Source organism: Prionailurus bengalensis, chromosome E2 (assembly GCF_016509475.1).
Source record: "Prionailurus bengalensis isolate Pbe53 chromosome E2, Fcat_Pben_1.1_paternal_pri, whole genome shotgun sequence".
In the NCBI taxonomy this organism is placed as follows: domain Eukaryota; kingdom Metazoa; phylum Chordata; class Mammalia; order Carnivora; family Felidae; genus Prionailurus; species Prionailurus bengalensis.
The window spans coordinates 10230356-10257589 of record NC_057352.1 but is presented as its reverse complement, the minus strand read 5'-3'; the positions used below and the strand labels follow the sequence as shown (position 1 = coordinate 10257589).

The 27234-nt window shown below is 58.0% G+C and overlaps 2 protein-coding genes across 6 annotated transcripts in view; one reads left to right on the top strand and one right to left on the bottom strand.

The window, feature by feature from the left end:
- The window catches only part of DHX34 (DExH-box helicase 34), a 37841-nt gene extending 19458 nt beyond the window's left edge, over positions 1–18383 (top strand). For 2 of the 3 annotated variants that reach the window (XM_043598560.1, XM_043598559.1), the window contains exons 13-19: positions 487–593; positions 2923–3213; positions 3995–4171; positions 4405–4543; positions 5204–5333; positions 9533–9657; positions 18190–18383. In XM_043598560.1, coding sequence (XP_043454495.1) covers positions 487–593; positions 2923–3213; positions 3995–4171; positions 4405–4543; positions 5204–5333; positions 9533–9657; positions 18190–18215 — 995 coding nt within the window. In that variant the 3' untranslated portion in view covers positions 18216–18383. Of the gene's footprint in view, positions 1–486; positions 594–2922; positions 3214–3994; positions 4172–4404; positions 4544–5203; positions 5457–9532; positions 9658–18189 lie in introns of those variants that run through there. The other variant, XM_043598561.1, reaches the window with a different exon arrangement.
- MEIS3 (Meis homeobox 3) lies at positions 15366–26662 on the bottom strand. Of its 3 annotated transcripts, none has more exons than XM_043598568.1 (13): positions 26316–26654; positions 24473–24654; positions 24141–24300; positions 23995–24045; positions 22977–23027; positions 22644–22793; positions 20242–20353; positions 19904–20049; positions 18932–19008; positions 18656–18714; positions 18465–18548; positions 18042–18104; positions 15366–15893 (listed from the first exon to the last, which is right to left on the bottom strand). In XM_043598568.1, the coding sequence occupies exons 1-12, from the start codon at positions 26325–26327 to the stop codon at positions 18055–18057; spliced, it is 1134 nt and encodes a 377-aa protein (XP_043454503.1). In that variant the 5' UTR covers positions 26328–26654; the 3' UTR covers positions 15366–15893; positions 18042–18054. The 3 variants fall into 3 exon arrangements, with proteins under 3 accessions (XP_043454503.1, XP_043454504.1, XP_043454502.1); XM_043598569.1 differs by having other exon boundaries at positions 22644–22742; XM_043598567.1 differs by having other exon boundaries at positions 22644–23027; positions 26316–26662.
- Positions 26663–27234: the final 572 nt, after the last annotated feature.

Sequence of the window (27234 nt, the reverse complement as noted above, 5' to 3'; positions counted from 1 at the left end):
GTGGGTTCAAGTCCCGCACTGGGCTCTGCGCTGACAGCACGGAGCCTGCTTGGGATTCTCTCTCCCCTCTTGTCTCTGCCCCTCCCCGCTCGGGCTCTCTTTCTCTCTAAATAAATAAATTCTCTAAATAAATAAGTAAACTTTTTTTTTTTTTTTAAAGTTTGTTCATTTTTGAGAGACAGAGCAGGAGAGGGGAGAGAAACAGGGAGACAGAGAATCCCAAGCGGGCTCCACACTGTCACCACAGGGCCCGACGCGGGGCTCGATCCCACGAACCGTGCGATCATGACTGAGCCAAGGTCCAGAGCCGGACGCTTAACTGGCTGAGCCCCCAGGCGCCCTGCGTGAATGTGTGTTTTATACGGGTGTGTAAATGCCCCGGTGGGACCGGCAGCCCCTGGGGAACGGGCCAGTGCAGGGGTGGGGGGCTGTGGGTGGGACATCCGGTGGCAGGGGCGCCCTGAGCTGTCGTCCTGACCGTTCCAGACGACAAGGACAAGCTGAGCAGCAGGCACCAGCTCCTCGCCTTCGTCTCCCTGCTGGAGACCAACAAGGCCTACCTGGTGAACTGCGTCCGCATCCCCGCGCTCCAGGTGCGTCCCGGCGCCACGCGCCCCAGCTCCCGGGTTCGATGACCGTGTCCCCAGGGCAGGAGGCTGGGATGGGCCTGCAGAGCCGCCTTCCCCCAGCCGGCTCTGCATTCCTGTGCTGGATAAATACTTGCCGAGCGCCTGCTGTGTGTCGGGAGCCGTCGAAGGCACTGGCCTGACGGCGGTGAACAAGACGAGCCCAGTCCTTGCTCTCCCAGAGCACACACCCGGCAGGGCAGGGTGGCGGTAAGGACTGTAAAGCATCGCATGCTTTACATGTTAGCGGGTGAGAAGTACTTGGGGAAAATGAGAAGAATGGGGTAAGGGGGTTGGGGAGGGGCGGGGTGAGGGTGGGGGACAGGCTGTGGTACGAGAAAAGGTGAGCAGGGTGGGCCTCGCTGAGAAGGTGCTATTGCACCAAGACCTGGAAGAAGGGAGGGAAGGAGCCACGGGATGCTTCGGGAGAAGAGTGCCTTACAGGGAACAGCGAGCACAAAGGCCCTGAGGCCCACACATACCCGCCAGGCCCAGGGAACAGCTGGACCGGCGTTGGGTGAAGGGGAGAATGGCTGGAGATGGGATCAGAGAGAGGAGGTCAGAGAAGTAGGGGAGACTGGAGCCCCCACCCCGGGGAAGGTTCAGACAGAGCTGGATCAGAGTCTGCCAGGCGGAAGCGGGGAGCCCAGCAGGGAAGTGACTGCAGTCATCCAGGCGGGAGGGGGTGGCCGCGGAGGACATGCTTAGGTTGCAGAGAGGTTCGTGTGTGTGTGTGTGTGTGTGTGTGTGTGTGTGTGTGTCTGCAGCCAGGAAGTGAGAGTCCTGCCAGCCTTAGCGGCCACGCCTCGTGAGTTCTGCGTGCCACCCTGTGATTCTAGGCCAGCCGTGATTCTCACTTTATGGGGGAGATGAGGCTCAGGGGGCAAGGGGGGGCATGTCGCTTGCCTGAGCCACACAGTGAGCAGGCGGCCAGCCAGAGCTCCAGGGCCGCGCGACGATGCCTCCCGTGCCCCCCAGATGGGCGTCCCCGTTCCCAGGACCCCTCGCTTCGATCCCAGGGAATGTAGAGGGAAGAGAGAAACCCTTCAGGCTCCCCGAGCCTCAGGGGATTTTGTGGGCACTGCGATTTCCACCCACCCCGTGAGAGCTGACTCTGACCTGCCCAGTTGTGTATTCGCTCAGACGTTTCTTGAGCGAGCGCCTCGCACCAGGCGCCGATTACTGTTCTAGGTGCTGGGGGTTCAGTCGTGATCAGAATCCGCAAAACTGCCTGTGTCCATGGGGCGCCTGTATGAGTGGGGGAGGCAGACAACAAACAGAAACACAAATAAATAGAAACCGTAACACCAGATTCTCCTATCCACGCCAGAAAGAAAGAACAAAGCGGTAAGGGGACAGAGTGGTGGCAGTTAGCGGACTTCTGGGAGGAAGCAAACATTTACTGGCTGCGATGCTGCTTGGCCATTGTCTCTCCTCTGTACGATTGGTTTCTTTCTTTCTTCGTTTTTTTTCTTTCTTTCTTTCTTTTCTTCCTTCCTTCCTTTCTCTTTCTTTCTTTTCTTTTTCTTTCTCTTTCTTTCTTTTCTTCCTTCCTTCCTCTTTCTTTCTTTCTTTCTTTTTTTTTTTCTTTCTTTCTTTCTTTCTTTCTTTCTTTCTTTCCTTCCTTCCTTCCTTCCTTCCTCTTTCTTCTTTCTTTCTTTCTTTTCTTTTTCTTTCTTTCTTTCTTTTCTTCCTTCCTTCCTCTTTCTTTCTTTCTTTCTTTCTTCTTTCCTTCCTTCCTTCCTTTCTTAATGCTAATTTATTTTTGAGAGAGCAAGCATGAGTGGGGGAGGGGCAGAGAGATTGGGGTCGGAGGATCCAAAACAGGCTCTGTGCTGACAGCAGAGAGCCCCACACGGGGCTCGAACTCACAGACTGCGAGATCCTGACCTGAGCCAAGGTCGAGCGCTTAACCGACTGAGCCAGCAGGCGCCCCTGTTTGTATGTTTTGAGGATAAAGCTCGTGTAGGATGACACGTGCACACGGCAGGTACGCTGATGAGTGTGGACAGAGGCATCCGCGCGTGTAAGCTCAGCCCAGCGGAGACGTGCTTTCCCTCCGCCGTCTGCCTCCGACGCGGGATGGCAGTCCTGACTCCTTGGAACGAATGGCAGTTTCCGCTTTGGTCTTGGTGTGGCGGTTTTTCCAAGCCGACCGTCTGCTCCGTGGGGGCGGGGACTCTTGTCTCACTCACAGCCGAACCCGGAAGGGGGCCTGGCACAGAGTAGGCGAGCGGTATGTGTTTGCCGCGAGGGTGGACGCCCACTGTCTGTCTTCCGGTCCTCTCGCTTCCAGTCTCTCTTGCTGTTCAGCCGGTCCCTGGACACCAACGGAGACTGCTCGCGCCTGGTGGCTGACGGCTGGCTGGAGCTCCAGCTTGCGGACAGTGAGAGTGCCGTCCGGCTTCTGGCGGCTTCCGTGCGGCTCCGTGCCCGCTGGGAAAGTGCCCTGGACCGGCAGCTGGCGCGTCAGGCCCAGCAGCGGCGGCCGGAGGTGGACCAAGAAGAGGAGGAGGAGGAGGATCCGGTCGCCCGCAAGGAGGTGGCCGACCTGAGCAGGGAGCTGCTGAAGTTCACGGCCTCCAAGGTACCTGCCCCTCCCACCCCCGGGTGGCCACGCCCCACCTTGGCCAGAGGGGTGCCCGCCGCAGGGATCCGGAGTCCAGAAGGCCTGGCTTCTAGCTCGCTAAGGGGTCGCACATTTGCGGGTTTCCAAACCAGACAAGTTGAGGACGAGCCCAAGGTCACACAGCTGGTAAGGGGTGGGGCCCGGATTTGACCCCAGGAGCCTGGCTCCGCTGTTCACCCCTGCAGGTCCCTCCCTCCCAATTCATCAACACAGGCTTACGCTCTGTGTGTTGCCCCTCGTTAGTGGTTAAGGGTGTGCAGGGAAGCTGTCTGTAGCTGTCCGTCCACACAGGAGCGTGGGAAGAATCGGGCGGAGCGGATTTGGGTTCAGTTCCCCACCCCTTAAGCCTGGAGTTGCGAATCGCTCCTGAGTCTACCCTGTGTGGATGGGGTGGAGACGACGGTGTGAACCAGGGTGACTTAATGGAGGCGCCGCAGGCCCAGTGAGCCAGGGCGAGGGGAACAGACCGACGTGCCGGCAAGGACGGGCAAGGTGGCCGGATGGAAGGTCTGGCTGTGGTCCTGCAAGTGACAGGGAGCACAGGAGGGGCCTGGGGCATCGGGGCATGTTTTAGACAAGCCCCTGGTCCAGAGTGTCTGAGACCCTGTTGTGATTGGGCTAAGCAGTTGGCCCTGTAACTGAACCGTCCAGGGTCAGATTTCAGGTACGGCTGGATCCAGGTGCCCTGACAACGTCTCCCTGGGTCTGTCACCCCTCTTTCCTGTCTTTCCTTCCCCAGGTCCCCTACAGCCTCCGGCGGCTCACGGGGCTGGAAGTCCAGAACCTCTATGTGGGACCCCAGACCATCACAGCCATGCCCAGTCTTCCTGGCCTCTTTGGTAGCTCTGCCTTGTCCCCTCACCCCACCAAAGGGGGCTACGCAGTCACTGACTTCCTCACCTACAACTGCCTCACGGTAAGCCTGGACCCCACCTTGGCCCCTCACCGCCCCACCCCCCAGCCCCCGAAGATGGGATTGAAGGGAGTCCCTGCCTCCCCACCAGCCACGCCCCCACTTGGTGCAAGGATGTGCTTTCAGGACGAGGCCTGCCAACCCCGGGGTGGGGGCGAGGGTTCTGGGACGGGTCCCAGGCTGGTGGCAGCCAGCTGGGCAAGGGGCCGAGTCCCGACGCAGCCTTCCTGCCTCAGAGCGACACGGACCTGTACAGCGACTGTCTCCGCACCTTCTGGACCTGCCCCCACTGCGGCCTGCACGTGCCCCTGACGCCCTTGGAGCGCATTGCGCACGAGAACACTTGCCCCGAGGCCCCACAGGACGGTCCCCCAGGTAAGGATGGGGGGGCGGGCCGGGACACCCATCCACCCACCCCACGGCCGTTTCCCGTGAGCCCAGGCGTTCGTTCACTGGACATCTGGGGACCGGTGACTGTAGTCCTGGTCGGTGCCACATACAGGCTTTGTCCCAGAGACCCCGAGCCCGGGACGGGGAGGGTCTGGAACGCTCTTCCTCATTTCTTTGTGTCCGTCTCTTTTCAGTCCCTGTGGTGCTGACCCTGGTCTGCCTCTTTCTGTTCCTCTGTCCCTCGCCACTGTGTCCCTTGTCCTTTTCTCTGTCCAGCTGTCTCTGTCTCGGCCACACCCACCCTATTGTCACCCCAGGGGATGCCACAGCGGGCGGACCCCGACACCGTGTCTGCCGCATGCACCACACACGGGGCTGGTCGGGGAGACGGCGGAGGAGCCCCATGGTCACCACCCCAGGGCTCTGTCTGTCTGTCTCAGTCACTCACCCCGTGGGACACAGAGTTCAGGCTAGCCTGTGTGTGTATTAATTGAGGAAGGCTTCCCGCAGGAGGCAGAGCCAGATTCCCCAGAGGCTGGGATGGCGGTGGCGGGGGGACGCCTGAGCCCTGCGGGTGCCTGGGATTTGGGTGGGGAGCGCTCGGCAGAGCACCCCCCCCACAGCCTCCCTCCCCCTCTCTCTCAGGGGCTGAGGAGGCCGCCCCCGAGCCCCTCCAGAAGGCGTCCGTCCTGCAGAAGCCCTACCACTGCGCGGTCTGCCAGAAGGACTTCCTGTTCACACCCACGGAGGTTCTGCGGCACCGGCGGCAGCACGTGTGAGCCTGGGACCCTGGGGCTCCCACCCGAACCTGTGGCCTCAGCTCCAAACCACAGGGTCTGGCCCAGCCCGGCCAGGAGGGGTGCACATACGTGAATAAAGTCTCCTGTGCTGACTCTGACCTTGGAGCCTGCTCCCGCCCGTCTGGAAAGTGGCAGCTGCCCCCGGTCGTCCCCTGGGTCGCTCTGGCTCTCCTCCCTCCCGCTGCCTCGGGCCCTCTGAGGCATCCTGGGGCAGGTGCGGGCGGGTAAGACCCAGCAGGGCCTCCGGATCCCAGGTAGAGGACCTTGGCCTCCCCACGGCTGCTGCTCTCCCCTGGCCCCACGGCCCGGCTTTTTCTCAGACCAGGGAGGCCTGCGTGTCCGTCTGCACGTCCGTCACTTTGAGAGCTGGGCCGGGGGTGGGGGTGTCGGTGTTGACGTGGGCTCGCGCGTCCCGCACCGTCACCGGGGCCATTCCTGCTGCGGGGTCCATGGCCGTTCTCCCTTGTCCCCTGGGGCCCCCAGCCCCACCCCTCCACACACATGAGAACGATTGTGAAATGCGGTGAACCACTTGATGCTGGTAAATCCTGCGGCTCCGTTGAAAGGGAGAAACGTCTTGAAGGGCGCAGACTGCCGGGGTGCCTGGGGGCTCAGCCGGTTGAGCATCCGACTTTGGCTCAGGTCATGGTCTTGCGGTCCTTGAGTTCGGGCCCTGCATCAGGCTCTGTGCTGACAGCTCAGAGCCTGGAGCCTGCTTCAGATTCTGTGTCTCCTTCTCTGCCCCCAGCACCTCTCTCTCTCTCTCAAAAATAAATAGACAGTAAAAATTTTTAAAAAGAAAAGCAAACTAGGGTATCCTGTACAAACACAGCCACCAAATCCTCGGTAAAAGTTTAGCGACTCCTACTCAGTGGTTTATAGAAAGCACAGTAAAGCACATCCTGGCCAAGTGGGGTTTGTTCTAGGAATGCAGCGTCGATTTAACACTTGAAAGACAATCAGTGTGATTCACCACGGTAAAAAACAAGTGCACGGGACAAATTTCAGCACCCTGTGCCCTCGGCCCGCCCCGGAGTGTAAGAGCAATGCACGAGCAATGCACGCTTGTGGGGGGCAGGGGTCAGAGCCTAAATAGAAGCCGCTGCAGGTGTTTTAAGCAGGAAGAGATTTAACACAGTGGTGGGGAGGATCGGGTATTTATAACACCGTGGGAGGCTGGAGCCGCGGATCTGGGCCACGTGCTCCGGAGTGACACCCAGGACGACAGCACAGAACCCTCCGAGGCCGCTGCCAGGACTGCTGGGTTCGAGGACGCCCAGTCCTGGCCGTGACCGCGGGGGTCTCCTCTGCCGCCCACGGGTCTGGAGGGAGTCCACCCGCGGGAGCCTGCTCTCTCCAGAAGGCGGCTGCGGGGGCGGCCGGGAGACCAGTCGCTGCCTCCAGCCTCTGCTGCCAGGGGTGCAGAGGTCGGTCGGGCCCACCTGGTGTCCCCTGCCGTGAGGAGCCCGGGAGGACCCGGAGAAGGTACAGAAAAGCAATGTAGGGAAGGAGGGAAGAATCCACCGTGATTCACCTTCAGGGGCACAATCTCCACGCGCCTTTCTCTGTGCATGTGTCTCCAGACGTTTTCAAGCTGGTCGAGGTGCTACTGTGCCCTTGGCCCATTTGACAGTTCTGAGTCGGATCATCAGTATTTCCCCAGCTCATTAAAAATTTGTCCAAAAGCTGCCTTTTAAAGATGGCGGTGAAACCTCCCAAGTGTAGGCACACTGCTTGTAAAAACCCGTTTCCTACTGTTCTGTATTTGGATGATTTCTGCGTCTCTTCTTAATCAAGTAGAGCCAACAGCACACAGCTTCCTATATATGGAGGATTCTTTGTCCGCATCTGAATTCCTTTTTCGCTTTTGCTTTTAAGTAGGCTTCACATCCAGGGCGGAGCCCAGGGCAGGGCCTGAGCTCCCAACCCTAGGATCAAAACCGGAGCCAAGATCCAGAGTGGACGCTTAACCAATCGAGGAAACCGCTCTGGGGCCTCACGAATTCCTATTTTTAAAAAGGCTTTCTCCACGAGAGAAGATTCGGGGAGGCTGGAAAAAGGGAGTAGCAAGGAGAGAGCACCCGCCGGAATCCCCGCGCCCGCGGGACCGGGCGCTGGGGCGGGGACGGCGGCAGATCCCGTTTTCGTCTTTGCACAAAGCGTCTGACGTAAACACGTCCCGGTCGTTACTCGTGCGCCCGACCCCTCGGGTAGCGGCCGCGGAGGCTTCCACCCGGAGCGGCCGGGCCTGCCCACGTCCATTACCGCATTTCCGTCCATTCTGCACAGCACTCGGGCCGACCTGCCTCGGCATCGGGCCTCCCCCCAGACTTCCGGCCTTTGCTTAGGGCACGTTCCCAGGAGTGCGATCGGGGGTCAGAAGGGAAAGAGCATCCGCGAGGGGTCCCTGGCACAGACTGCAAGGTTCCACTCCTTTTTAACCATCTACACTTCTGTCCATTTCTGTCATCTTTCCAGAGAAAGTGCATGCATTGTGCCAGAGTAGCAAACGCTCAATGGTCCCTACTATGTGCCAGGCACTGTTCTAGGAGATGGTTTTGTGTTGATACAGAGCCGGGTGACTTGTTTTGCCTGGCTGTCTACTGGCCGGTTACATGGATGTGCCAGACATTTATCTAACCAGGCCTATATGGAGAGACATTTAAGCTGTTCTCAATCTTTTGCTCCTATAAAAAGCTGTCACGAATATTCTTGTATGTGTGTCATTTCCAGATACATGTGCATCTGTAGGATACATTCCTAGAGGTAGAATCACTGGTCCAAGAGAAGGTACGGTTTTTAAATGATTTATTTTTATTTTTATTTTAGAGTATAAGCGGGAGGGAGGGGCAGAGGGAGAGACAGAGAGAGAGAATCCTAAGCAGACTCCGTACTTAGCACAGAGCCCAACGCGGGACTCGATCCCACGACCCTGGGATCATGACCTGAGCTGAAATCAAGAGTCAGGTGTTCAGTTGACTGAGACACCCAGGTTCCCCCAGAAAGTACGTTTTTATTTTTTTTTTTTTAACATTTATTTATTTTTGAGACAGAGAGAGACTGAGCATGAATGGGGGAGGGTCAGAGAGAGGGAGACACAGAATCGGAAACAGGCTCTAGGCTCTGAGCCATCGGCCCAGAGCCCGACGCGGGGCTCGAACTCCCGGACCGTGAGATCGTGACCTGAGCTGAAGTCGGCCGCTCAACCGACTGAGCCACCCAGGCGCCCCAGAAAGTATGTTTTTATAGGTCATTTGATAGATTCTCCTACCTGTCCTTCCATACATGCTGTACTGGCTTATATTATTTTTATTCCCCATGATTGCCAGTGAGCCCAAGCATCTGAGCCATTTGTATTTTCTCTTCTGTGCTGGTTCAAATCCTAAACTCTTTGTCATTTTGTTATTGGTTTGTTGTAGCTCTTTATATATGCTGGATCTTAAGCATTATTGACGTTACAAACATTTCTCTCAGTCTGCTGCTTGTCTTTTGGCTTTATCTATGGTGACTTTACTCAACTTTTTTTCAGTTTGTGGTGGTCAAAGCTCTCTTCTGTTATGGCCCCTGAGAATACCTTCCCTGACGCAAGGTGTTAAAAATAGGAAGATAAATGGTTTATGGGAGAAACTAACGTCAGAGTTTTTCCCACTCACTGGACAGCCAAATGTCCCCAGAACATTACAGCTTGTCAGGATTGTTCCTGCTTTTCCTCCTTGTTTCATATTAAAACATAAAATTAATGTCCTATTGGCAAGAAACAGAGTTCTGTGAGTGTGTGTGTGTGTGTGTGTGTGTGTGCAGTGGGGGGGGGGTGCGTTGCTAAAAATGGAAGCCACCCAATGTCTGCCAAAAAGACTTAAGCATCCCCTGGGCTCTGACCCAATAAAACCGTTCTACGGGGTGAGTCTGAGGGAACCTGCTGGAAGAAGGGAAAAGACTCTTAATGCCCAGATATGGCCACCGCAGGGCATTTGTCTGAATTGAAGAGCCAGGGGTCACAGCCCCTTAAGGGTGAATTTGATGGCCTTGAACAGAGGTTCTTATCACCCGTTAATCTGGGGCGTTAGGTCTGTTCCAAAATGCGCACAAAAACTCCAGGTGGGGGGCTGTGGTTTGGACATTCTCAAAACCGCAGGAAATAAAGCTCACGGAGACACCGCTTTGCACCCACCAGATTGGCCCAGATCAAAAAGATCGACGATGCTCACTGCTGGCTAGGATGTGCGCGAACGGGAACTTGCAGCCGCCTGGAGGGGAATTCATACAACCTCGATCTCGCAGCATCTTTCAAAATGCAAGGTGGGTGTGCACTCACTCAATGACCTTTTAAAACTTTCCCTTGAAGCATAACATACAGAAAAGCGCTCAAGTCGTAAGTGAACAGCTTGGTGAAATTCCCCAGGAAGCAAAACATGTCTGTGTCACCATCCAGAGAACCAGACCGTGACCAGCCCCCCTCCCGGCAGCTGGCTTGTGCTCCCCGCCCCAGTTCAGGCCCCCAGGCTGACCAGCGCTCTGACCTCTAACATCATCACCTAGTGTTGCCCGTTCTAGAACCTCATAACAATGGACCCTCCCGTGTCTGGCTTCTTTGGCTGACATTATGTTGTGTGGGGCTGTGGTGTATTCATTCTGTTGCATGAATTCATCACGCTTTGTTTAATTCATTCTTTTGCTGATGGCCAGTTGGCCGGGGTCCAGTTACAGCTAATGCTGCTACGACCACACTGTCCGTGTGGCTTTTGGTGAACACACGTGTGCAGTTCTGTGCAGTACGCGCCCGGGAGTGGAGTCACTGGGTCCCGGGACGCACGTGGGTTCCGTTTTAGTAGGTTCTTTGCACTTGTCTTCCAAAGCTGTCTTGCCAACGTGTGCGCCTCCCGGCCATGTATGAGAGCTTTCATCAGCCAGGCTAATGGTAATTATTGCGATATTTATTGCGATTGTGATTACAGTTCCATGATGGCGGATGATGTTGAGCATCTTTTCGCGGGCTTAGTAGCCGTTTGTTGGTCTACTTTTTGTAATTTATATTCAGTAATTTGACTCTTTTTAAAAAACGTATATTTATGTATTTTGAGAGAGCGAGAGAGAGCTCAAGCAGGGGAGGGACATAGAGAGAGGGAGACAGAGAATCCCAAGCAGGCTCTCCACTGCCAGCGCAGAGCCCAGTGCGGGGCTCGAACCCATGAACCGTGAGATCATGACCTGAGCCGAAACCGAGAGTCTGATGCTTAACTGACTGAGCCACCCAGGGGCCCCCGGTATTTTGAGTCTTAAAAAGGAATCATCTTCTTGACTTGAAAGAGTTATTTATATTATGTATATAGTTTATAGGGGTGCCTGGCTGCCTCAGTTGGTAGAGCGTGTGGCTTTTGATCTGGGGGTTGTGAGTTCGAGCCCCACATGGGGTGGTTTACTTAATAAAAAAAATTTTTTTAATATATGGTTGATGTATATAGTCCTTTATATATGTCACATATATATTTGTCACAATATTTCCCCCAAGTCAAGTCTTTTCATTTTCTCCCACCCTATGGCTTCATCTTAACTGGGTCATATCTGCCAAGACCCTGTTTCCAAATAAGGTCACATTCACAGGTCCTGGAATTAAGACTTCACTGTATCTTTTCCGGGGGACTCGACCCAACTCTTATCACCCCCCCACCCCCCATAATCCACCCTCTGCGTGGCAGCCCAGGCAAAGCACGAACCCGATTCTGTCCTTCCTGTGCTCAAAATCCTTCCAAGACAGGGGCGCCTGGGTGGCTCAGTCAGTTAAGCGCCAGGCTCTTGACTTCAGCTCAGGTCATGATCTCACGGTTTGTGGGCTCGAGTCCCACATCGGCCTCCCTGCCGACAGCGTGGAGCCTGCTTGGGATTCTTTCTCCCTCCCTCTCCCCCTCTGTTCACGCATGTGCTCTGTTTTTCTCTCTCTCTCTCAAAATAAATAAACCTAAAAAATAGGTTAATAACCGCATTTCAATTAAAAAAAAATCCTTCCAAGACAATGGAATAATATTCAGCCATAAAAAGGAACAAAGCACTGACTCACACTACAACATGGATGAGCCCGAAAACACGATCTCGAGTGAAAGAAGCCAGACACAAAGGACCATCTACTGTATGATTTCATTTCTCTGAAATGCCCCGAACCGACAAACCCATCGAGCCAGAAAGTGGCTTGGGAGTTAGGGCGGAGGGGTGCGGCTGGTAAGGGGTGGAAGGTTTCTTTTGGGGATTAATGCAAATGTTGCCCAGTTGATTACGGTGATGGCTGCACAACTCTGTGAATTTACGAAAGCCATCAAACCGCACGCTTTAAATGGAAGCGTTTTATGGAACTGAATTTTATTCCAATAAAGCGGTTGCAAACAAACAGCTTTCCGTGGCTCCCCGGCGCCCTCTGGAGGGAGCCCGGGCTCACTGCCTGCCCCACATTCACGGGGACCCGAGCGGGATGACCCAGAGTCCTGCTGTCCTGGACACACAGCTCACAAGAGGCTACAAAGCCACACACACGGAGACACCGCCACGGACTCCTACGAAGCGGCCCCCGGTTGTTAAGAAGACCCGCTTTGCCACACAATCCCGCCGAGACTCGGGTAGCGACGCCCAGCGTCTCGTAATCCCGATCGCGCGACGGCTACCGAGGCCCAGCGTGACAGGCACAGCCAGGGACCCAGCCGTTCCTCAGGGACACGCGCGCGCCGCGCGGTGACAGGCTCAGCCGCGGACACGCGCCGTGCCGACCGCCCTCCCGCAGCCGCACGCGCCCGAGCCCCGCCACCCGGCGGCACGCGGGGCCCCGTCCCACTCCGGACGCCCGCCCGGCCCCAACCCCCCCGGCGGCGGCCGCTGCCTCCTCGCCCCAGGAAACGGGGGAGGTATTTTTAGTTACAATTAACCTCCCGCCCAGTTTCCCTCGTCCCCGGTGGCACATCCAATTGGTTTAATTAGAGAGGATTCAGCGAGAGGCACTTCCAGTCGCCCAGCAGGTGGAGGAGGGGGAGGGGGGCTGCCCCTCCCCCCACCCGTCTGCGTCCCCAGTTCCCCCATCGCCCCCCCCCCCCCGGAAGGCCTCCCCTTGCAGCCGACCTCAGGCCTTGGCCCGGCCCCGCCGCCTCCCCCCACTGCCCTCAAAGGAGGGCCGGGAAGTCCTTCCTGCTGTCTGTCCCTCACCCGACCCACTTCAGTCCCGGGGAGTTTGGGGAGGATAAACACTAATCTTAATGGCCCAAATAATATCTAACAAAGAGAATAGTTCATATTAGCCCCTTTAAAAATCATAGAATCTTAGAATTATATATGTATGTGTGTGTGTGTGTGTGTATACACACACACACATATTTTAAGTTTATTTATTTTGAGAGAGAGAGAGAGAGCAAGCAGGGAAGGAGCAGAGAGAGTGAGGGAGAGAGAGAAAACCCCAAGCGGGCCGTGCATCGTCAGCGCTTGACGTCATGTGGCTCAAACCCCTGAACCCTGAGACCGTGACCCGAGCGGAAATCAAGAGCGGGACGTTCGACCCACTGAGTCACCCAGGTGCCCCCTGAGATTTTTCAAAATGAGAGGCGGTGGGCTTCTAGGCCTCCGGTTGGAACGGAGATCCACAGTCCCCTGCCGTGTGACCTCACCTCTCTGGGCCTCACTTTCCTCATCTGGGAAATGGGGGAAGTGATTGCACTTCCTTCGCGGTGAGGGTCTGCCAGGTTAGCAGGCATGAAGCTTCTAGAACAGAGCCTGGCACCCGGCTCGCAGCAGGTAACTCCCCACCCCCACCCTGCTCTACTGTTTCCAACCTCCTGTCATGTGCTCATTTGCTCAACCCTTTGGGGGGTCCCCCACCCCAGGACACCAGCCCCTGAAGACGGCGGTCCCGCTGATGGGCCCGGAGGGCAGGGCCGCGCACCCAGGAGACCACGGTGGCCTGAGTCAATGAGGGTGGAGGCAGCTGAGTCTCCAAGGCACTGCTGGTTCTCCCCACCTGTTCCCCGGGCACTCGCTGTGAGGTGGCACCAGGTGAACGGGCGAGTGACGGGGAGAATTCCAGGGAGGAGACAGTAGGAGGAAACAAAATGGGGCAGTGATGGGACTGCAGTCAGGAGGGGGGTGCTTTGGTATGGCCTCTCCTGCATCTTTGCCCAGGTGACTCGGCCGGAGAAGGTGGAGAAGGGGATCCGGGGCAAAGGGAGGAGCCAGGACAGAGGCCCAGAAGGGGCACTGAGCTATTTTCCACAAACAAGGGTCTAAACCCAAGCAACTTCCAATTTGCAACTGAGCCCCATGGCGTCTTGGGAACGGATCGGCGGGATCGTCAGATCCTGGAGTTGACGGCAGCTGAGATTCCCATGAGGGATATTTGATCCCTTGAGCACCTGGTCGGGGCTCAAGGCCTCTGTGGGTCAAAGCCTAACACGGCCTGAGACAGAACAGGCTTGGGGGCCCTGGGCCTCGGTTTCCCTGCTTGCATCACGAGGGTCCAGAGGCTGCTGCATCGTAGAAGATGAGTATTGATGGGGCGCCTGGGTAGCTCAGTTGGTGAAGCGTCTGACTCTTGGTTTCTGCTCAGGTCATGATCTCCCGGTTGGTGAGTTCGAGCCCTGCATGGGGCTCTGCGCTGACAGCGGGGAGCCTGCCTGGGATTCTCTGTCTCCCTCTGTCTCTCTCTGCCCCTCCCCTGCTCACACACGTGAGCGCGCGCATGCACACACACACACGCACACTCTGTCTCTCTCAAAATAAATAAATAAGGGGGTGCCTGAGTGGCTTAGTCAGTTAAGTGTCCAACTTCTCCTCAGGTCATGATCTCACGGACCATGAGTTCGAGCCCCGCGTCGGGCTCTGTGCTGACAGCTCAGAGCCTGGAGCCTGTTACAGACTCTGTGTCTCCCTCTCTCTCTCTCTCTCTCTACCCCTCCCCTGCTCTCACTCTGTCTCTCTGTCTCTCAAAATTCAATAAAAATATTTTTAAAAATTGGGGCACCTGGGTGGCGCAGTCGGTTAAGCGTCCGACTTCAGCCAGGTCACGATCTCGACGTCCGTGAGTTCGAGCCCCGCGTCAGGCTCTGGGCTGATGGCTCGGAGCCTGGAGCCTGTTTCCGATTCTGTGTCTCCCTCTCTCTCTGCCCCTCCCCCGTTCATGCTCTGTCTCTCTCTGTCCCAAAAATAAATAAACGTTGAAAAAAAAAATTAAAAAAAATATTTTTAAAAATTAAAAAAAATTAACTTAAGAAAAAAAAGATGAGTATTGAGTGAGTGGTGGTTTGAGATGGCCTCTGAGGGCCTCATGTTTCCAAGCTCAGGTCTGCGTGTTCCAAGTGAGTATCATGGGGCTGGTAAGGGGCAGAGCAGGGATTTGAACCCAGGCACGTTGGGCTGGAGTCTGGTCTGTTGGCCACACATACATGTTTCCAAGGACCGCTCTGGGTAACTGCATTTATCTCCCATGGGACAGACAAAGAAAAGTCATCTGTGAGCCACAGTGTGGGAGAGGGATGCAAAAGCGGCCATAATTCTTCATTCCTCCCCATCGCTTGTGCTGTGAGTTCGCAGCCCCCCTTCCCCGCCCTGTAAGGGGTGGAATCTGCGTCTCCTCCCTTGAATCCGGGCCAGTCTTGAGACTTGTGGCCAAGATAACCAGGTGTCAGACACAAGCCAGGGCCTCAGGAGGCCTTGGGCCCTTCTGTTCTCTCTTGGGGTCCAGTTAACCAGACCGCCTTCTCATCAATGTCATCGTGAGGTCCAGTCACTCCTGTGGCCTCGCTGCCAGCCAGCGGAGCCCCCTTGCTGACCTGTCGCCAGCCATGCTACACAGGAGAGCCCTGTTTTGAAATCCCAAGAACCGCCCAGCAGAGTGTAGTATACCAACCTATAGAATAATGAGCTAAAAAAGAAGTTGGTGTTTTAAACCACAAAGCCATGGGTGGGAGCCCCGGAGGAGAGAGCGGAGAGAGCGGGAGGGGGCGGGGAGGGAGAGAGAGTATCAATTATTATTATAGTCATTCAGGTGCTTCAAATTGATGAGTATTTGAATCTCAAAAGAGACACAAGAACTCAGATCTGTGGCTTTTTGTTTTTAAGACTTTATCATTAAAAAAAAAAAAAAGTAGAAGACATCAGTGAAGGGAGGTAGGGGAGAGAAGGGGAGGGAGTGGGCTGGAGGGTGAGGGGGCCTCTCCCAAATGTCGGATCCAGCTGACCCTCCTTCCCTGACAGCCCCAGCCCACCTCCAGTCCCTTCTCTAGCCTGGAGGCAGGGGGATCCCCAACCACCACCTTCTGAAGACCCAGGCCCAGGATCTCAGCTTGGGTTCGAGGCAGAGGTGAGGGCAGATGTGGGGCGCGGGGCCTGGAGGCCTTGTCTTTGTCCTTGAGAGCCCCTCGAGTGGACGCTCAGGCCCCCATGTCCCGGCAGGGCCCCAGGGAGGTAGGCATTGCGTTGGGGGCCTTAGGAGGTGGGGTCCTGAAGTCAGGGGGCCAGGCAGGGACCGGGACCAGGTGTGAGCCTGGCGGTCACAGTCCGGAGGCTGGGGTCTGTGAACAGGGGACAAGAGGCCAAGTCAGGAAGTGGGGAGGGGTCTAGCTCCACATCAGCCCCTCTCTGCAGCCCCCATCAGCCCCATAGCAAGAGAAATGCAGAGGGAGGGAGGGAGGGAGGGAGGGAGGGAAGCAGAACAGAAATGGAAAAGGGAGACATAGAGACAGAGATGGAAAAAGAGACAATTAAGACCGAGAAAGAGAAAGGAAGACAGGGAGAGAGACGGACCAAGACCCCTCACCTCCCCGAGGTTCTCCTGACATTCAGACCAGGCCACACCTGTCCTCGGTTGGTCAGGGCAGAGCTGAGACCCCCACTGACCTCCCACTGCCAGTCCCTGAACAAACCTGTCCCTCTTTCCTTCCCAGGCTCCAGTCCCCATGCCCCTCCATGCCTAAGTCCTCCTATGTCTCCACTCGCATCTCCCAGCCTTTCTGTGGGACCTGAGTTCATTACTCATCCACCCAGCTTGCCAGTGCAAGCCTAGCCCAGTCCTCCCTTCCCCTCATGGCTGTGACTGGGTGGGGGGAGCAGGGTGCTATCTCATAGCTGTGAGGCTTCTAAGTGCACTGGGCCTTTGCATATGCTGTTCTCTCCTTTCCTGCCTCGCTCCTTCTGTTCTCCTGGTCTCAGCTCCAAGTCCTCTCTTCCAGGAAGTCTTCCCTGAACCCCCAGCCTGGGTCTGATGCCCCCTCTGGGCTCCTTCAGTTCTTGGGTTCTGTCACTCCAGCTCTGCCCACTCTGGCCACCTGTCTGAAGACAGGTCTGTCTCCCCCACTGGACAGTGAGACCTATGGGGGCAGGGTACAGAAATGCTCAGAGAATGTGCATTAAATGAATGAGTGAATGAGTGAATGAATGAATGAAGCAGTGCTAAAGTAAAGACTTTGGCTTTCAGAGTCTTAATACGGAGAGAGTCAAGATCTGATTTGTGTTTTAGAAATTCCATGGGGCGCCTGGGTGGCGCAGTCGGTTAAGCGTCCGACTTCAGCCAGGTCACGATCTCGCGGTCCGTGAGTTCGAGCCCCGCGTCGGGCTCTGGGCTGATGGCTCAGAGCCTGGAGCCTGTTTTCGATTCTGTGTCTCCCTCTCTCTCTGCCCCTCCCCCGTTCATGCTCTGTCTCTCTCTGTCCCAAAAATAAATAAACGTTAAAAAAAAAAAAGAAATTCCAGGAAGCCTCTCAACCCTGGGGCTTTGCACATGCTGTTCCCTTTGCTTTTCTGAGCCAAGTGAACCTGCCCAAGTGACCTCTTCTTAGCATCACTTTTCTCCTCTGTAACATGGAAATAAGAATAATTTCCCCCCCAAAATTTGGGGTTTTTTATGAAGACTAAGTGGGAAGATGCTCTAAAGTCTTAAGACCTGGGAGCATAAAAGAATGCACCCTACTACCTTGCCCCCCTTTTCTCCCCATTGGACCCCTATTCATCCTTCAATGCCCTACCCACAAGTCACTTCCTCTATAAAATATTTCCTAATATCTCAGGGATGAGTGATGTCTCCCTCCTCTGAGGAAGCTGTGTTAAATTGTTTTCGCTGTTGTTCTGGACCGTCATTCATTTCTGATGTCCACTTCCTCACAAGCCCAGAATCTTCTCAAGAGCAGGATTCTACCGGAGGCTGGTCAGGATGTGGAATGAGGGTTTAGCATATATTGGAGGTGTATGAATGGATAGGTGGGCAGATGAATGGGTGAGAAGGTAGGTGGGTGAGTGCATTCTAGGTGGATATGCGAGCGGGCAGACCAATGGGGAGGTGGGTGGATGAGTGGGTAGATGTATTTTCTGACGAAGACAGGTAGTAGTTGCCTGCGTAGATGGATCACGGGGAGGGAGGTAGCTGAGCGAATGCATGGATAAGTGGGCGCATGTGTGGTTGGATGGATAGGGAGTGGATATATTTTGGATGGGTAGTGTGTAGGTGGGTGATTGATGGATGGATAAATACAGAGACGGGTGAATGAGTTGATGGATGGATGGATGGACAGATGAATCATCTTCCCACTAAGCCTTGGGGAACCCTCAGTTCAGGGACCCCTGCTGACCCTGCTCTGGGTTGGAGGAATATTGGAATCTGGAGTTCTTACCAAGGTTTGAGAGCCACACAACCCCCAACCCAGTGCCCCTAGACATTGGACACTTACACTTGTCCTGAATCTATAGATAATGCCACTCTCCTTCTAAGTTCAAACTCATCCCCATCGGCCCTGGAAGACAAAAGAGGAGGGTTAGTGGTTCTTCACCAGACATCCCCATATGCCCCTAAATCCTTCCTGCCTGCTCCTTCCCCAGGGGATCCATCTATCAAGACCGACTGAGTCATCACTTAAGAAAAGACTGGTCCTTTGAGGAAAAGTAGAGCCTTCCAATGGATGGGCAGAGCCTGGAAGAAGCGAATTCGGCTAAGAAAAGGTGGGCATCTGGAAATCTACAATTGTCTCCCCAGCTCCACTGTTATGCGAATGAAGTACTATTCTTGAAGTTAATCCCAAGAGGTGGGCCATCATCATTTAGAGGAGGGGCCTGGTGTGTTGGGGGGCGTGGCCTAGTTAAGGGGCGGGCCTTACCTGGAGGCCTGACTGTCATGTGTGGCTGAGCTTCCGTATAGCTCCCCATGGGCTGGCCCTCTGGGCTGAAGGCTGCACTCTGCCCTGCGAGGGAGGTTGAGGGGTGCAGGCTGAGCCCCAGGGTGTGCGGGTCCCAGCCTTGACACTCCCCGGGGAACACTAGACCCTCTCTCCCCGCCTTCTCCCTGTACCTGTGCGGTTGGATTGATCTATCATCGGCTGCACGATGCGTCTCCGGGCGTTAATGAACCTGGGAGGGGGTCACGGAAACAGAGGGAGGTGTAAAGAGGGAATAGGAGAGAGGCAGCAATGAACACCCGAGACAGAGCTGGAAAAGAGGACGGGGACAGGGGAGGGGAGAAGAGAGGCTCCCAGGGGCTTCGCGGCCTCCGTCAGCACCGCGGACAGCGCCCGGCCTCCCACCCCGGGCGGGCCCACGGACCGCGCAGGCCTCCTAGGTCACTCACCAGTTGTTGACTTGCAGGATGGTGAGCCCCGTGTCCTGAGCCAGCTGTTTCTTCTGCTCCTCCGAGGGGTACGGGTGCTGTGGCCACCAGCAAGAGTCACCCTGCCTGCCCAGCTGCCATCTGACCCCCCAAGGCCTGGCCCCATGGGGATGGGGAGCCCAGGCTGGGGCAGGGCCAGGAGAAAGCTCGTCTGAGCTGTTCCACGCTCCCCCAAGGCCCAATGGAAGGAAGCGGAGAAGCCAAGCTTCGGGCAATTATGCCCGTGAGCGCCCCCGCCTCTTCCAGCAATTACAGGCTAATTGGCCAGCTCTCATTAGGGAGACCGAAGCTGGGGGTTCCAGCACCGGAAAGGAGGCAGAGCCCAGCACCAGCCCTCTCGGAGTTTCTGTCACGGGTTCCTGTGTGTGTCCTTCCCTGTCCCAATCCCTCTCCCTCTCTCAGTCCCCCTGTGACTCTCTCCCTGTGTCTACCCTGCTCTGATCCAGTCCACCCCACATCTCTCCATTTCTCTGTTTCAGCCTCTCCCTGACTCTCTTCCTGTCTCTATCCCCGCCGTCCCCCCAGCTCTCCCCACGAGGCAGTGCGGCACAATGGTTAAGGCCAAACCGCCTGCTTCCGAACCCACTTCTGGCTAGAAGACCTTTGCACAATGGAGCCACCCACAGCCCTATCCTCGCAGGCTTTGTTTTGGCCGGATGGTGATGGGGAGAGGGGAGTGGGGGGAACAAACGGGTGGGGGGCTGAGGTCAGGACTGAATGAGTTCAGAGCCCTTAGCAGCAAGCACCTGGCATACAGGGAGTGCTCATGGATGCTTGATCCCGCCGGTCCCCCTCCCCTTGAGGTTCGCCCTCAACATTTCCCCTGTGCCTGGATCTCCCATCTCGGGGTCTCTCTCTCGGGGCCTCAGTCTCCACACGGCCATCCGCCTTCCCTCTCTACGCCCACGCTGCCCCTGGGCCCGGGGCTCTCACCGAGAGGTGCTGAAACAACCAGGCCCTCATGATGTTGGTGGCCACCTTGGGGAAGATTCCCCTCTTCTTGTGCCGCCGCTCCTGGTCCAGCTCCTCGTCCTCTCCCCCAGAACTTGGAGAGGCCATGCTTGTGTCTAGTCCGTCTCCTGGGGGAGGGCAGGCATGCCGTGCTTGTGGGCAGTAGGGTGGGGGGGGGGTACCAGAGAGACCCAGAACCCTCACCCACGAGACTGCTCCACACCCCAGTCGCCCTTGCGCCTGTGGAAGTCCTACTTGCTGTCTAACTCCAATCCTCAGACTGACTCCCACACTTGTCCTCCACCTCCCAGGCTTCTTACCTTGGTCACTGGAGTTGTCCCCACTCTGGGAGGCCAGGCCCCCACTGGAGGGACCCGGGGTCCCCAAATGTACGGACCCGCTGTCCTCATGGTCTCTAATCCAAGTGTTATTCTGGAAAACAAGAGTTGGAGGTCAGCGCCAATGTAGCACAGTGGCTGAGACCAGGGGCTCTGGAGCTGGGACCCCTGAGTGTAAATAGAGCCTGTTCCTGCCTCTTTCCTGGCTGTGTGACCTTGGGCAAGTCGCTTCACCTCTCTGTGCCTCTGTGTCTTCAACGGAAGACGATAAACTCTCCCCACCTCGCAGAGCAGGGTGAGGACTCAAGGAGTTAATTTACATAAAGACACATAGCAATCACCCGGTGAAGAGGCGTTTATACAGATCTAGGGCACCTTATCTGAAATCCTTGGGGGCCAGCAGTGTTTCAGAATTCAGAGTGTTTCACATTTTTATTTATTTTTATAATTTTTTTTAATGTTTATTTTTGAGAGAGACGGAGACAGAGCGTGAGCGGGGGAGGGGCAGAGAGAGAGGGCAGCACAGAATCCGAAGCGGGCTCCAGGCTCTGAGCCATCAGCACAGAGCCCGACGCGGGGCTCGAACCCACGGACAGCGAGATCATAACCTGAGCCGAGGTCGGACGCTCAACCAATTGAGCCACCCAGGCGCCCCTTATTTATTCATTTTTAAAAGTAATCTCGAACCCATCACCCCGAGATCGAGAGTCGCGTATACTGTACCGACTGAACCAGTCAGGCGCCCCAGAACTCTTCACGTTTTTAGGCAGTAAATCCGTGCACACACTGCGTATTTCATAACACCCCTAGGGTCTGGGACTTCACCTCGTCATCAAACTCATTAACATTTCTGCAGCAAAACGGATGGATATTTAACGAAGTGGAATAAATAAAGGCTATAAATAGCCCCTCGTTAGTTCAGGTCAGATTTTGCTGTGAAATGAGTTTGCGCTAAACTTACGGGGGATAAAAAAAACCCAAAAAAACCAACTTCCAGTTTTCAGAGATTGAGGGGGGCGGTTCTCTGAGTTGCCCATCAGGCAAATTCTGGATTGTGCTTCCTCTCTCCGAACTCCAACACACTAGGAGGCACTTGAGAATGCCTTGGATGCACCCTCGCCACCCCCACCCCCACTCTGCGTCCCAGGAGGCGGACCCACCCACACAGACCGAATCAAGACCTCTTTGGCATCTGGTTTGAGGGGTCAGTTCAATTGTTGGGAGGCAGGTTGGGTGGGTTCAGCTCTTGTTGAACCCCCAGGGTACCCCCACCTGCCCCGCTAATTGCCCTTGACCGGGCTCGCTGCTTTGTAAACAGTCCCTCCCCAAACGGCCCAGTATGGGTGCGTCCTCTGTGTCCTGCGGGGGCTGAGCTGGGGCCGCCGCCGCTCAGAGAAGGTTTCTGAGGGTTTGGTATGTCTGCGTGGAATTGTGCGTTCGAGCGCACTGCGGGCGGGCGTGCAAACTGGAGAATCATCAGTCTGAAGGCTTTTGAGCGTGGCTCCAGGGGTAGCCCCAGATCTGATGGGATGCTGGGGTGAGCACCCACATCGGTGTGCCTGAAGCGGTCCTGAAACTGTGGTGTGGCACGCGTCAGTGTGCTCGCGTCTCTGCCCGAGATGGGATGGTTGACCCCGGCGAGGGGGCGGCTGTGGTGTGGCTGTGAGCTACATGGGCGCAGCTGGGACACGCGACAGGATTGGAGCATGGCTGCATCACTCTTTGAGACCGCCAGCTGGCTGTTTGTGACTATCACAGGGCCCCAGTGTTCTAAGTTGGTGGCTGTTGTTCGAGCAGCCGGTTGTCCTGTTTGCGAGACAGCGTGTGTGGATTACGACACGGGCGGCTTTGCGACTCTGTGGGGCCGGATGATCGGCCTGGGTGTGCATCGGAGGCTGTGCGAAGACGCGGGACACGGCTGGGCCTCTGAGTGGGTTGTAACCGGCCCCACGGCCGTGGGGCTCTCGCTCAGCAGGTGCAGATGAGGAGTTGTGGGGCAGAGGGTCCTCGGGGCCCGTCTGTGTCTGCTGCGTGCGGCACGCCCGGGTCTGTGTCATTGTGCTGTGGCCGGGTGCCTGTATCCGGGTGCAGGTATCATGTGGTATCACTGTCGCGGGTGTCGGTAGGGTGTGTGGGTGTAGCCGAGTCTACGGGTGGTCTGTTGGCGCGAGTGTGTGCCTGTGCGTGTGTGCGCGCGCATGCACCGTCGTCCGGCCGGGTCCCGGTCTGTGTAGCCGCCGCGCCGGGGGGCACGAGCCCTGTGGTCCCGAGTGTCTGACTGTGGCTGAGTCTGGGTGGTGTGCACGCCCCCACGCTGTAGCCCAGCTGTGCCTGCTCACGGCTTTGGTCGCGGGGTGACGCCTGGTGCCCCATCCCCGGCCCACCTGATCTGGGAGGCTGGGGCAGGAGGCCGGGTAGTCCTCGAGATCTTCCCTGCAGCCGCCATCCCGATCCTCGATGACCAAGTCGATGGGCATCTTTCCCTTGAGGCAGGTGATGTAGCGGTGACAGAAGTTGTCGCACAGGTCGTGGACCTGGGGGGCACCGGGGTACTGGGGGGGCCACCCGGGGGCCAGGGCTGGGGTGTACAGGGACGGGGGCAGCATTCGGCTCCAACTCCAGTGGGCAGAGAGCCTGAAGGAGGGATGGAGGGGGCGAGAAGAGCAGGGATGGGGGGGGGGGCAAGCGAGGGTGTGAGGGGAGTGGGAAGCACTCACCTTCTCCAGCTCCAGCAGGTGGAACCGGAGCACCTGAATGGCCTGTATCATCTGCAGAAGGAGACAGGAAGGGACGGGGAGGGGGGAGAGGGAGGGAAGGAGCGGGGGAAGAAAGAGAGAGAAGGAGGGAGAAGGACGAGAGGAGGAGGAGGAGGAGGAGGAGAAAGGAGAGAAAAGGAGACGGAGGAACGGGAAGAATGAGATAGAATGACAGAGAGAGAGGACAGGGAGACAGAGAGAGACAGAACCACAGGAGCAGAGAGCAACAGAGACAGAGACCCAGAATTACGGGAAGATGGAATGTTAGAGAGTCAGAGACGAAGAGAAGCAAGAGGGGCAGAGACAGGAAAGGATCCATCACAAGAGGAGAGAAGGAACGTACGCTATAATGGAAATACCCCATCGTGTCCCCCGCTCCACTTCCCACCCTTTGCCTGCGAACTACATTTCCCAGACTCCTTTGCCAAAGGGTTCGGCCAATAGGAAGCCCCGGCGGGAGCTGGAAACCAAAAGGAAAAGAGAGAGGCCAGGGTATTTCTCCTTCCCTCTCCCTCTCCTTTCTCTCCTCTCTCCTCTCCCCTTCGCAGCCAAGTCCCTGCCCTCATTTTGGGGTAGGCTCTCGTCCTGACTGATAGAACAGCCAATGCCTATTGAGTCTCTGTTCGGTGCCAGGCACTGATCTAAGTGCTTGACTCTTTTTAGCTCATTATATCCTCACAACAGCCCTACAAGATAGAAATTGCTACTAGCTAGGAAACTGAGGCACAAGGAGATGCAGCTACCTGCTGCCCTGGTTCACAGAACTAGTGAGTGGCAGAGCTTGGACTTGAACCCAGGCCATCGGTCCCCGTTCTCAAACTCTTGGCTATAGTCATTGCAAACGGGCAACAACGATCACTATTTGAGAAAGGGGGTCAGGTGATCTCCTCTCCGCTCCTACAACGAACCCCAGGGCTGTGGAGGGCGGGACAGGAGACCCCTGCGGAGGAGGGAGCGTTGGGGAGGGCCCAGATCTCACCAGATTGTCCAGCTCCGGGTTGGAAGAGAAGAGGGGCCTCTCGGAGCGGACCTGGAAGGGAGAGAGAAGCCAGAGAGGGCGCGTCCTGTCTCCGGCCCTCCTCTCCTCACTGGCTCTCCTGGCTCAGAGCAGACGGGGGTGCCTACCTGCTTAGCAAAGGCAGCGATGTCCTCGTTGAAGGAGTCAGAGGAGCAGACGTCACCGCCTGGAGGTGTGCCCAGCCCAGCCCCGGCCCCGTCTCGGGGCGAGCACGTGGCCAATTCACATTTCTCAAAGACCAGGGCCAGCAGCGGGAAGAGCGGGTGTCTAGGGGAAGCAGGAGAGAAGGCTCATGAGGGGAGGCCAGGGGCCTGCGGAGGACGGAGCACCTGGGAGAAGGAAAGGAGACCCAGGGGAAGAGATGGAGAGATCAAGACAGCGCGAGAGAGTCAGAGACACGGAAGAGGGGGCCCGCATCCCGAGAGGTGTCCCCACTCACCCATAGATCTCGTCCTTCTCCCTCCTCAGGCCATCACTGTCCAAGCCCGGGGGCTGGGGTTGGGGAGGCCGGTGTGGGCCATAGGGCCCGGGGGCTCTCGGTGCCGCGGCCACTGCCTCCGAGAAGCCAGCCAGGGTTGCAGTGCCGTCCACGATGCCTGGGTAGTGAGGCAGCTCATCGTACTGGGGGGGAGGCGAGAGGGAGAGAGCCCCAGGGAGGCGTCAGGAAACCTCCCTACCCTGGCACCCAGGAGATGCTCTCCCTGCCCTCAGGAACCAGCCCTTTCTTTCCCTGTGTCTGAGCCCAGCCGCCTTGGACCCCGGATGTCCCACGGGGCTGTCTCTTTGGGACTGAGAGCCCTGTCCCAGGGTCTTCCCTTATACCCCTGGTCTGTGAAAATGTCCCGTCAGAGATTCTTGGTGTGTGGGCAGGAGGGTCCAGAGGAGAGAGACTGACCCAGGTCTCAGGTCTGAGGGTGAGGGTGGGGGTCAGGGATCAGCTGGCTGGTAACTGTGAGCTCCTCCCAGAGCAGGGACAGGAGGGAGGAGGGGAGAGAGCCGTGGAGAGATCCCGAGAGAGAGTGTGGGGGCAGGATGCAAGACAGAGACAGAGGTGAGGAAAGAGGGATGGAGGGGAGGAGATACAGGAGGGGGAGAGAGAGAGAAAGAGAGAGAGAGAGAGGCTCACTCCGGGACCCTTCCCACGAAAGCAGCACATCATTTATGCATATATGTGTGTGTGCACTGTCCCCTCCCTACTTCAGTTTCATCTCACAGTTGTCAAATATGCACATCTGAGTGTCCCTTAACAACGTGTCACACCCCACCCCGCCTATGAACCTACCCCCTCCCGCCAAGGCCCAGGACTGAGTGGGTGAGCGAATGAATGAGCGACCGAGACATTCCGCGCATGCGTGCATGAACGACGGAGGCACGGAGCACAGCGCCAGGCACACGTTCCGTAAACACTTGTTGAACCGAGTGTAACCCCGCGCAACCGCGGCAAACCCACCGGTGCCACCCGCCGCAAGGAGATCGACTGTCATTACAGAAGCGCGCGCGCGCGCGCACACACACACACACGCGCGCGCGCGCGCGCGCGGCGGGGGCCAGAGGGACCTTAAGCCACTCAGGCCAAACCCTCTCCTTGGGCAGGAGGAGACTGAGGCTCAAAGAGGCCAAGAGACTCAGAGACGCGCGAGCCTTCCTGCCGTGGGGCGCCCTGGCCCCTGCGGGATGCCAGGCTCCGCGTGCGTGGGTCCCTCTCTCCGTCTTTCTCTTCGTCGTCCTCTCCTAACTTCTCCTGAGCCCCAAAGTTGAATCCCGACTGTTCCCCGCGGTTCCTCGCGCATCCTAAGATGTGCAGTAAGGGTTTTCCGTCCTGCGTGTTCCCACCCCCTCCGCCCCCAAAGGTGCGTACTCACCTCCTCGCCGGTCTCCTCTGATCTCCCCATCCCCAGGACCATGGACCATGGAAGCCCGGCCTGGCCAGACCCCCCCACCCCCACACACACACCCCCTTCTCCCAGCACTGTCCCCACCCCGACCCCTCAGGAGGACTTGGAACAAAAGTAGACCGCGGGGAAGGATTGGGGAGGGCAGAAGAGGAAGGAAGGGGTAGGATAAAGGACCTGAGATAGAGCGGGAGACCCGGGGGCGGAGAGAGGGGAGCGCCGGGCAGACAGGAGACAGGAGGAGACCCGGGGCACAGGCAGGGGAGGCAGAGAAAGAGGTGGAGGAGAGGGCGGGATGGGCCGACGGGGGCCGGAGCGCCGGGGCGGGGGCGGTGCAGGGCTGGGGTGCGCCGCGGGGCTGGGGCGCCGGGCGCCCGCCCTCAGACCTACCCTCCGGGCCATGGGCTGACGCCGGCGGCAGCTCCCGGGTCCCTCCAGGGCCTGGCCGGCGGGGCGGGCGCAGCCCGGGGCAGCGGCCCCCGACGGGCCGCGGTGCCGACGCCAGGGGGTGGGGCAGGAGGCTGGGGGCCCGGCCCCCCCACCCCCACCGTCGTCAGTGGCCGGCGCCGGGCAGCGCGGAGGCTGCGAGCATGGACCCCGGGCGCCCTCCCCACCGCGGGGGTCACGGCGAGGGGCTCATGCCGGCGAGGGAAGGGGTGAGTGGGGCGGGGGGGCGGTCGCCCGAGGCCCCCTCCCCGGGCCCCCAGTTCCCTCCCCCGGGGCCCGGGAGGATCGGCAGGGCTGGCGGAGGGGGTGGGGGGATGCCGAGGGGGGAGCGGGGGTGGGGGGCGCGCGGGGGGTGGGGCGGGGAGGGGGCCCCGGGCGGGGGAGGGGGCGGCGGGCCGGGGGAGGGGAGGGTGATGCTGGCGGCGGGGCCGCTCGGTCTCTCCCCGTCTCCCGGTCTCTCCCGGTCTCTCCCTCTCTCTGCGGTCACATCCGGAAGTTCCACATCGAGATGCTTAACCCGCTGTCCGCCGGTGGCTGGGCCGCGGGCGGGGCGGGCGGGGCGGGCGGGGGCGGCCGGGCCCCTCCCCCCGCGCCGCCGCCGCCGCTCCCGGGGCCGCCTTTGTGTCGGGGTCTCCCCGGGTCGCCGGTCCCCCGGCCCCCACCCCGGCCCGCCCCACTCCGCGGCGCCCTCTCCCCCCCACCCACCCCTGCCCGGGCCTCCTCCGCCTCCCGCCCGGCGGCCGCCACAGGTCTCTGTCCGTCGGCCGGTTCCCTGCGCTCCCCGCCCTTCCCTGCTCCGGCCCGGGGGTGGGGGGGGGGGGTGGGGCGGCCCGGCGCCGCGCTCCCCCGCGTCCGCCCGCCG